Raw genomic sequence first — 10,735 nt, 5'->3', positions numbered from 1 at the left:
GTCACAATCTCCTCTCCTCCACTCTCCTCTCAAGATTTTGGGCCTGCACACACATGTGCTTGGTGTATTTCTGAAATCATCCAGGTTTAGGACTTGAGCAGCTCAGTCAGCCATAAGGGATCCAGCTGCAGTACCCTCCACACCACCTGCTGGCCCATTGCTTTTTTTAAGGCAGAGAAACTGCAACTAGTGAGGGAAATGACCATCATGTAATTTTTAAGTATAGATTACAGGGCCAGCGGGTAGCTTGGTGGTTAAGGCGCTGGACTCCCACATGGCTGACCACGGTTCATGGCTAGACCTGCTGGTTTGTTTTTTCTTTCCCTCTCTGTCTCTCTTTTTCTGTCTCTCTCTCTGGTCAAATTTAAAAGATTAATTCATTGATACGAGCAGACGGCGTAATGGTTATGTCACTGGACTCCCACATAGCTGACTGCAGTTCAAGTCCCTAACCCCACAGCTTAAAACTCACACTGGGCGTGTGTGTGTGCATGCCCAAAATCTCAAGAGGAGAATAGAGGAGACGGGATTGCAGCCCCCTTGGGGAGTGATTTCTCACTTTCTGTCTCTCTGTCTTTCCAGTGAGTGCATGCACCCTATAGCAAAAACTCTTCTCAAAAAAAAAAAAAAAATTAATTAATTATTTAAACATACATATAGATTACAAAGTGCGATATGATTAAATCAACTTCATACATTTGGGAAAAAAGACTGGAAGGAAATGCTGCTTGCAAAATGTTCACAGACATTCTGCTTGAGTGGAAGATCTATGGTTAGTCTTTTAATTTCTGGTATTTGCTTGCATTTTTTTCCCAAAATTTTACCACTTCTATGATAAAACAAATTAAATCTAAAACAACTCATTTTTTAAAAAGAGAGAGGACCCAGTTGATGCTGGGCATCAGATAAGCTCCTGCAACAGTCTTCCACGTCCAAGTTTTAAAAGCAGCAAGAAATAATTTACTAGACTGCTTCAATTCCTAAGTGTGCCAATTTTGCAATCTACATTCTTCAATTACATTAAAAGCATTTTTCTGAATTGCTCTGTTCTTGCCTAATGGCACGAGATGAGCTGGGGTGAGGCTGCTCCCCGCGGACAGGTCTGCACCTCCCGCAGTATGGTCTCCTTCCGTCAGCGTCTGGAAGCGCTCAGCCCTGCCCCCGGTACACTGAACTGTTGAAGTTAAATGAAACCAAGTTTCTAGCAGCAGAAAACACAGCCTGGGTTCTGCCACACTTTCTTTTTTTAATCCTCTTCAACCCGAGGTTTCTCCTGTCAGGCACAAGCTTGTAAGGCGACGGGAACTGGGAAATGTCTCGTTGTTGGCCTCAGAAACATCACGGCTTTCGCGTGGGGGAAGAGGAGTGTCAAAAACACTTCCCAGAGAGAAGGTTCCAGCTTGGGATCTCACAGCTCTTCCCAGAGTCTTGGTAGTTGGGCTGCCAGCCCACCTGAGGGCCCCTCACTCCCAACCCAGCGACAATCCAGATGACTGCACTGCCTGCGAAGCCTCCAGGCACCTCGCTGTGTACCCTTGGACAAGTGTCTCCCCCTCTCTGGGCATCTGGGAAACAAAGACAGATCCAGACGACCTCTGCGCACGCACACGCGAGCACGCACACACCCCCATTTCCTCCCCGCCTCCCCGGGCACCCTCGAGGCCCTGTTAATCATTTGCTCCTGATGCCAGACACCCACCACCACAGCCCCCCCCCCAGCTGTGCCCCTCATTTCCCAGAGATGTGCCTCGTGCTTGGAATAAATCGCCAGTCCTCTGCAGAATGTGCCTGGACCCCTCCCTCCACGGCAGATCGCTTCTCAGTCTCAATCCGCAAAATCCCACAAGAGTAATTCTTTCCAAACTGAAATAAACCCTCACTCTGGCCCTTGGGTGCACCAAGCCCTCTTCTCTGCATGTGACATCTGTCCCTTCCCACACAGCACGTGAGACAGCCTGGTGTCAGGTGTCACCACCACGCTGGCGGAAGGCCTGCTGACCCAGACCGCGGGCCACCGCCTCTTCCTTGGCCCTGAACAGGAGCACGAGGTTGACTGTGCTGGTGGCCCTGGGCACGGGGACACATTCTCCACCCATCGCTCTCAGGGGCGGGAGGGCACAGCTCCTGTGCTCAGGCTCTGTCGTCTACCAGCTGTGCGGCCGTGGGCAAGTCCCTTCACCTCTCTGTAACAGGAGGGAGAAAGCCCTGGCCTCTCGCCGGTGTGAATAGGAGGTGGGGTGTCTTTAGGGTGCCTGGTGGGGGGACAGGGGGCTGGGTAGGCGGGTGAGCAGCAAAGATCAGGGTTCCCCATCCCGCCTCCCATCTCCCATCGGAGACCACAGAGCTGACAGCCGAACCTGGGTCCTGGCCCCAGAGCAGTCCTTTCCTTCAGGGGCTCACGGGAAGGGCTTCTTCAAGCCACCACCGGGCTCGAGGAAGGTAGGCATGTCTCCTCACGCCCTCCCATGTCTTCAAGGAAAGTCGGCCCCCCAGTACTGCCAGAGACTGTCGACTGGCACAGGGCTGCCCGGGACGTTTTCTCCTACGTGGTCAGTTAGGAGGCCTCCCAGGGGACCTCCCGGGGGACCTCTGAGTGCGCTGCAGAAAAGGGAGCGCGTGAATGGCTTGGTACAGACGTCCCCCAAACTCTCCAACTCTAAAGAATTTGTCTTAGGAACACTGAGATTGAAATGCTTTAAAAATGTACGTGTACATAGACAAACTGAAAAGCTTCACACAAACGAGTTGGGGGATCCTGGCTGAATTGTCTTTTCTACAATCCATACAAGTACACGGGAGTCATGAACACCTTTCGACGACCCTCCCTGAGGTCAGGCCCCAACTGGAGCCTCTCATTTCTTCTCCAGAGCCAAAACCATAATTGGTGGCCATGACCCCCACTTTATCAGGGAGGAACGGGGGGTCGGAAAGGCTGGGTGACTTTCCTGGAGTCACGCAGCTACCAAGCCGCAGGTGGGAATGGGACCCCGGGAGTGCTCTACAGCAGTGACACTGGCAGTTGGCCCGTGAGTTCGGGCCCACTCACCGCCCGGAGGTGAGAGGGCTCCGGCTAAAGCCCGGGTGTAAGTGCGACCTATCTTCACTGCCGTAAGGCAGCCGGAAAGATGGCACTTACACATGGCCCTGTTTGCTGCAGTGTGACTATTTAAACTAAAGCAGGGAGTTACAGGGAACAACGTAGAAACGACAGAGTTTAGAATTTTATACGGTCATAAAAAATAAGTACAAGAAAGCTTCTACCATGGTACAGCCGCGACGAGGGAGGGGAGGGGGCAGATTTCAGAACGGCAAGACCACGCGACGAGTCCAATGTGGAACCTCCGTGGGTGCCGCAGCCAGACCAGGGCGGGACTGTGTTACTGCGGTACTGACCTCGAGCTGCTAATCACCAATGATGTCTGTGTCCTTCCTACCTCAAATGGCCGGCATCTTCAAAGTTTTGGGTTTTGTTTTTTTGGGGGGTTTTTTGTTTGTTTGTTTGTTTTTTACAATAAGCAATTTTTGCAATCATGATCAAAAATGAAAGGTTTTTTTTAGAGGTTTTAGCTATAGGGCATGTACACTTGCCAGAAAGACAGAGAGAGACAAAGAGACAGAAAGCGAGAAATCACCCCCCAGGGGGGATGGCCACGCCACAGTCCCTTCTCCTCCATTCTCCTCTCAGGATCTTGGGCACGCACGCACAGGCACCTGGTGTGAGTTTAAGCCACTGGGTCCAGGACTCAAACCACGGTCGATTACATGGGAGTCCAGCAACATAGCCATTACGCCAACTGCTGGTCCCAGAAACGAAAGATTTTTTAAAAATATACACATATTTTTGGCAGGGGTGGGGGCAGGCAGTGGGGCAGTGATGGCGCGACTGGACCCTGATGGAAGAGGTCCTGGGTCTGTCCCAGGACACCCCTAAGCACGCTGGGCCTGCGTGTCGGTTGATCGGCTGAAGCAGGGAGTGATTCAGAACCTGAGAACCCTGTCGGGGGTACCTCTGGGTCTCGCTCTGGCTCTCTCAAAAGAAATAAACTTTCAAATAAATAATTTTTAAAGTATTTGAAGGAAACTTGTTACCAAAAAAATTTCTAGACAAAACTATTTTGTAAAGCAAAGAAGCCACCCAAGTCCTACACCGTATTTAGAAATCTCAGCTGTTTGGAACTCCAGCTTTTCCTATGAGGACAGCAGGTCTCGGAAGAGGGAAGCCTTCTGTCCCTGGGAGTCCCTCGGGGCCTGGCAGAGGGGCTGGCTGTGCTTGGCTAATGCAGGCCCCTTTTCAAAAAAGGCATCGAAGCCTGAATTCTACCTCACATGCAGTGAGTGTTCAGGCGGTCAGGCTGAACAAGTTCACTGGGGAAGGGAGAGTAGAGGAAAGGGTGTCTGTGCTGGGATCCCAGCCAGGAGAAACCACGCGCTCCCGGGGCGGGAAAGGACAGCCAGGGAAGAAAACAGCGTCGGCGTGGGATTATGACTCATTGTTTTATTTCACCTAATTTCTCTAGCTGTAAATTTTTCAAAACTAATACACGCATATTTTACAGCTCACAGAACATTTAGAACATATTAAAGTAAATCTCTTTCCACTAGAATGTGCCCACTTGAAATTTATGATTTCCAAAGCTGCACTTTAAGGAAAAGAAGGAACTGACACTCCACGTTCTTCAGATTAATCAGACGGATGGTGTTGTTTTTCTCCTGATCAGAAATCGTCTTTCAGTAAATGTTACCTTGAGTCAAGAGTTCTTCCACATTCTAGAAGCTTGGCTAAACCACTTACAGCAAGTCCTACTGTGCCCCCTAGTGGCACAATAGAGTCTAAGCACTCACGAGGTGGACTCTTCCCAACGGCTTACAGAAAAATCCACAGCAAAATGTAATCTTAGCTGATCATTTAACACAGGAAACTGGGCCAGATGCTAAGGAGAACATAAAAGTGGGTTTTACACAATCCCCGTGCTCGGAAGCTGCCAATCCAGCAAGGGAGCAGGTGAGGCTCCACAGCTGCTGGGGTGAGTAAGACCAGGGCACGCCAGGGAGGAGAGCTCCCGGGAGAGCAGAAACTCTGCACGCACGCGGGCCACCTGCGCCCGACGCTGGGCAACGCACATCAACGTCGTTTGTCCCGAGACCTCAACAAGGCGCACGGAATTATCCCCACTCCACGGACTCGCGAACTGAGGCTCCGCGAAGTAACTTCCCGGAGAGGGCACAACCAGCAGGCGGCAGGCAGAGGGAGGACTCGGAAGTCCTGGGCCCCCAGAGCCCCCAGAGCAGGCCAGAAGACACCGCACTGGGCAGATTTCTGGTTGTGATGTCTACTTATTTCTCCATGAGAAAGAGCGCCGCGGGAGAGGCAGGCATGCCCAGAGGGTCTTCACGCCGCCATCTAGCCCCTTAGCCGGCCTGAGTCGGGGCACCCCACGCCCGCGGAGGTCCCAGGCCAGAAGCCAGAACCGCCCCACATGAATTCAGTTGCGTGACCACAGCGCCACCACCTGGCCCAACTCTTACTAATTTTCACCAACAGAAAAAGAGCCAGGCAGCCACAGCCTGGTGGTGAGGCAGCTGGGTAAGGCTGAGTGCACAGTTCAAGTCCCAGACCCGATGGCTTGAAAAACACACAGAGCGCACCTGCATGTGTGCCCACAACACCCCAAAAAAAGAGGAAGGGAGGAGAAGGGATCACGACCCGGTCCCTGCCCGTGGTGCTTCCCTCCTCTGCCTGTGTTTCGCTCTGGCAAGTGCAGGTGCCGCTAACAAAAAAAAACGAAAAGAAAAGAACAAGGAAAGGTACCCTTGGAAGGAAGCTCAAGGTTAGAGGGGTGAGCTGTCACACCCACCCCCTCGCTCATCCACCAGGGACTGAGCTGCAGAGGTAACAGGTCCCCGCTCCAGCCCCGCACCCACACTGCCTCCCACCAGGTCACAGGGTTCCCCAGGATCCGCTGAGCTGAGGTCAGACAGGGAGGAACATCACGAGCTGTACAGCCAGGCCGCACACAAACCTGAGGGCCCAGCAGGCCAGTCTGGTGGGGGCAGGGGTCCCCCCCCACCGTTCCCCTCCACCTTCCACCCTGGCCTCCCAGCTGGGCCACAGTCACACGGGGAAGAGGCTCGAAGACAACTTGCCCAAAACCACCCTGGCAAGTAACACAGTCCCTGAAAACCACCCAGCACCCTAAGGCAGAGAGCTCTGATTCTCAAGATGCAGGAGGGAGCGGGCAGAGCCAACCCCGGGAGCACCCAGGCTGACCCTGCCCCTGGGGCTGCCCCCGAAGGATGGGCAGGGCAGCGGGCAGGGCTGCTGGAAGCAGTGGGGCCAGTGTCATTACGAGCGGGACAGGCGGACACAGTGAGAGCACGGGGCCCTGCCAAGGTGAGCGGACACGGTGAGAGCACGGGGCCCTGCCGAGGTGAGCGGACACAGGAGAGCACAGGGCCCTGCCGAGGTGAACGACCAGCAGAGGCTTTGCTCTGACAGTCCCTCAGCGGTGCAGCCGGCGCTGCCATCCCAAGCTGGGCCTCCTGCGCCCCCGTCTGGTCACGGGCCGTCACAGTTGGCCAGCTGTCCAAGGCTCCCTTCCCTGGGGGAGGAACGTTTCCTGGCAGCCCTCAGAGTGCTGCGCCTGCACTTTGGTCCGCTTCCACCCGGGCACTGTTCAGAAACCACCATGGGGACGCTGCTGCTTAGGAAATCTAGGTCTCCCGGGAACAAGTGACCAAGTGGCCCAGCCAGTGAGAGCATGGCACTGCAGCAGCTGGGGACCAGTTCCCACGCAGGGCTTGGGGTCTGGACACGGTGGGCGGGCAGGAGGTGAGCGCCCTCCCCACACAGCTCTCCACCAAGCAGTGCCCTGAGCAGAAGGCGCCCGCTCATCTCTGCCCGTGGAACTGGCTGCCTCCCACCTATGCCACAAGACTCGGCCAGGCTGCCCTCCCTGTCTCTCTGGGGTCCCAGAGGTGGCTGCCTGAGCCCCAGGTGGCCACAGACCAGGGTCGGACTGGGAGCGTGGACACATCCGGCCTCTCTGACAGCCCGGCAGCTCTGCGTGCTGGGTGCCACCTGGGAGGCAGGGTGGCCATCGCCTGTGCAGGGGGTCCAGGACAGCCCCGGCCGTCCCAAGGCCACGTCTAGCAAGACAGGCAGCATGTGCAAACAGCAGAGTGTGCCGAGGGACGTGAGAGGCCCTGTCATCGTGTCAGCTCCCAGGAGCGAGGACACGGCCTGTCTCACTCAGTGCTGCTCAGCACCTGGCACAGGGCCTTCAGTATGCGGAGCCCCTGCCGGGTAAATGACCCAGAGGGAATGACAACTCCAACTCCGAGGCCAAGGAGCAGCTCGGTGACTGCCCTGACCCGCCCTCGGGAATTCCAGTCGAGGATGAAGGGCGGGACCTTCAGAGCGCCAAGGGCAAGAACTGGAGCACAGGGAGCTCAGGGGCACACAGGGCCTCACCAGACTCTAGGCCAGCCAGCCGGGCCCCACCCAGGCCCACCTGACGCCCTCCAGGTGGGCTCCCACACAGACGGGCACAGGCCCGAGTGAGCTGAGCAGCCAGGCTGTGGGGTCGGTCCACCAGGGGACGATAACCTCGCAGCCTAGGCCGCCCAGGGCAGAGACCTGAGCGGAAAACCCTGGGACCCCAGGCTGGGTGTCCTCCTGTCACTGTTAGCCTTGGCAAACAAGAACACAGACAAGTGACTCCAGGACCTGCCACCCAGCTACTTGGCTCCTTTCCAGGATCACCCCACACTCGGAGCTTCCTTTACTACTTCAGAAAATGCCTCCCAGGGGGAAAAAAGCTCAAAATGGAACTTGCAAATACTACGACCTGGGTGTTTGTTTCCAGAACGTGAGGAAACGGGGACAGGAACCCAGACGTTCACCGAGCACCTGTGGGTACCTGGCTCTGTGCCCAGTGCTTTTTTTTTTTTTTTTTTTTTATTTATTTTTTTTACCTTACCCTCAAAGAAGGGACAGAGAGAGAGAGAGGAAAAGTGAAAAAGCAAGCCACCAGGTCCAGGACTTAAACCATGGTTGGCCATGTGGGAGTCCAGCACCCCTAACCACCAAGCCACCTGCTGACCCCACCTCGTGTTTTATTAGCATTTTTTTTTCACATGATCACATGACACAGGTGACTCTTGCCTTTTTACAGGGGCGACACCACTGCCCAGCCACTCCGCAGCAAAGCTGGACCTGCGCCAAGTCCCCAGCTTGACAGCCCTTTTCTTTCCCAGAGCCCTTTCTGGGACACTTGCTCAGCACCTGCTGTTTAGAGGGTGCTCTGTGAGGCGCCTGGGGGAGCGAGGAGGAGGGACACCTTGCAGAGCCAGGAGGGGTGGGGACCGTCGTTGGCAGACCTGAGACTGTGGGAAACTGATGCAGCATGACTTCGGTGGCTTGTAAAAACAAACATGATGACAAGCAGAAGCCCCCAGTGGGTGTGCGTGTGCACCCTCCCTCGTTCCCCGGCCTGCAGGCTGCCCAGCTGGCCCCAGCTCTGAGCCCTCGTGCACACAGAGCTCCCCAGCAGAGCACCCTTCCCTGGCACCGCCACAGGCCTGCCCTGTGTCAGGAGCCTCCACTGCGATGGCACCTGGACTCCAGGCCCAGGGCTGAGCGCCACTAGCGCGTGGCTTCTACCGCACCATGTCAGCCCTGAAGCCGAGCAGGGTCTACCTACTTGTGCACTCCCTACGTCCAGCATGGTTCCCAAAACCTGGTACAGAGCTAGCACATTGCAATGCTCTGTGGGCACTGAGATTGTCCCCAAGTTCCCAGCGCCCCAGAGAGCTAAAGACCAGCACCTGCAGTACCCTGGGTGAGGCAGTGTCAGGGCAGGGGCAGAAGGGCCCAGCAATCCAGGGCTGACCACAGAAAACCCTTGCCTGGGGGCCGGCAGGTGGCATGGTGGTTAAGAGCGCTAGATTCCCACATAGCCGACCATGGTTTGAATCCCAGACCTGGCGGCTTGCTTTCTCATTTTCTCTCTCTCTCTCTCTTCTCTGTCCCTCTCTGGTCAAACTAAAATAAACAGATAAACAAAGTTAAATAAAAAACAATTCTTGAAAGAAAACCCTTGCTTGAATGGAGATCTACAGAAGCCTTCAAAAAGAAATATTCCTGGACCTGCAGTGGCCCTCTCTCCCACTCCATTTTTGATGAATAAAACATTTCAGCACCTAGAAACAGGCCCTTCTCGAGGTTTACCTTGAAGGTTTTATCCATGGAGGCTGAAAGAAGCATGTGGCTCCTCGACAGGACGGGGCACCACTGAACGTTGTTGACGGGGCCCCTGTGGCCCTGCAGGTGGAAACGCACCCTCCTGGGGACCTTGGTTTCTTTGTACTGACTGTCCAAATAGGGCTTGATGAACTCGGATACTGTGGGGGCCACAGAGAGCGGGGCTGGAGCGGGGGTGGGCCCTGCAGCGGGGCCCTGCGGCTCCACAGAGCTGGGGGCCTGCAGCTGCCTCAGTCTTTTGGGGGTATACGGTATGACGCACTCTTCGCTTCGCTTCCTCGGAAAAGAGTTGATGTTACTGCCTATGGCTTCACACTCGCTTTGAGTGTAGAAAGATGACTTGGGGGAGTCCCAGGAGGGTTTTACTCGCTGCAATAGATTCCCACATAGCCGACCATGGTTTGAATCCCAGACCTGGCGGCTTGCTTTCTCATTTTCTCTCTCTCTCTCTCTTCTCTGTCCCTCTCTGGTCAAACTAAAATAAACAGATAAACAAAGTTAAATAAAAAACAATTCTTGAAAGAAAACCCTTGCTTGAATGGAGATCTACAGAAGCCTTCAAAAAGAAATATTCCTGGACCTGCAGTGGCCCTCTCTCCCACTCCATTTTTGATGAATAAAACATTTCAGCACCTAGAAACAGGCCCTTCTCGAGGTTTACCTTGAAGGTTTTATCCATGGAGGCTGAAAGAAGCATGTGGCTCCTCGACAGGACGGGGCACCACTGAACGTTGTTGACGGGGCCCCTGTGGCCCTGCAGGTGGAAACGCACCCTCCTGGGGACCTTGGTTTCTTTGTACTGACTGTCCAAATAGGGCTTGATGAACTCGGATACTGTGGGGGCCACAGAGAGCGGGGCTGGAGCGGGGGTGGGCCCTGCAGCGGGGCCCTGCGGCTCCACAGAGCTGGGGGCCTGCAGCTGCCTCAGTCTTTTGGGGGTATACGGTATGACGCACTCTTCGCTTCGCTTCCTCGGAAAAGAGTTGATGTTACTGCCTATGGCTTCACACTCGCTTTGAGTGTAGAAAGATGACTTGGGGGAGTCCCAGGAGGGTTTTACTCGCTGCAAGCGGGCAGCTGCCAGGGGCACATGGCTGGCTGGAGCATGGGTTGTCCACAAAGGACGAGAAGGTCCGCTGGTGGGGTAAGTGGCTTCTGGCTCCTGGCTGGGCCACTGCAGCCTCTGGCTGGGATAAGACCCTGGATCACTGCTCCCGAGCGGAGCCAGCAGGAGGCAGCGGCCTGTGGCACTTTCACAAGAACCACACTTTGTGGCCTGGGTCCCCCCTTTGGTCACATCCAGTATACCAGAGGCAAAATCCTGCCCAGGAGGTCTGGCCCCGCCAGGAGGGGCATTCCTTGGGCCAGCGGCGTGAAAGCTCACCCCAGGCTCAGGCTCGGCCTCTGAGTCGGAATCCTCGTACGCCACCAACGAAGCCATGGAGGACAGTTCCTGGCTGTCCTTCGGGGAGA

The 10,735-nt window shown here is 55.2% G+C and overlaps 1 protein-coding gene across 1 annotated transcript in view; it reads right to left on the bottom strand.

The window, feature by feature from the left end:
- WDR25 (WD repeat domain 25) overlaps positions 1–10,735 on the bottom strand; it is a gene marked incomplete in the record, with an annotated part of 166,459 nt that extends 155,724 nt beyond the window's left edge. Inside the window, 1 exon segment of the mRNA XM_027776370.1 lies at positions 9,924–10,735. Coding sequence (XP_027632171.1) covers positions 9,924–10,703 — 780 coding nt within the window.

The sequence above is a fragment of the Tupaia chinensis genome, unplaced genomic scaffold (assembly GCF_000334495.1).
Source record: "Tupaia chinensis unplaced genomic scaffold, TupChi_1.0 Scaffold000671_1, whole genome shotgun sequence".
NCBI lineage: Eukaryota > Metazoa > Chordata > Mammalia > Scandentia > Tupaiidae > Tupaia > Tupaia belangeri.
Note: the sequence above shows the minus strand (reverse complement) of the source record. Positions and strands in the feature narration are given on the sequence as shown.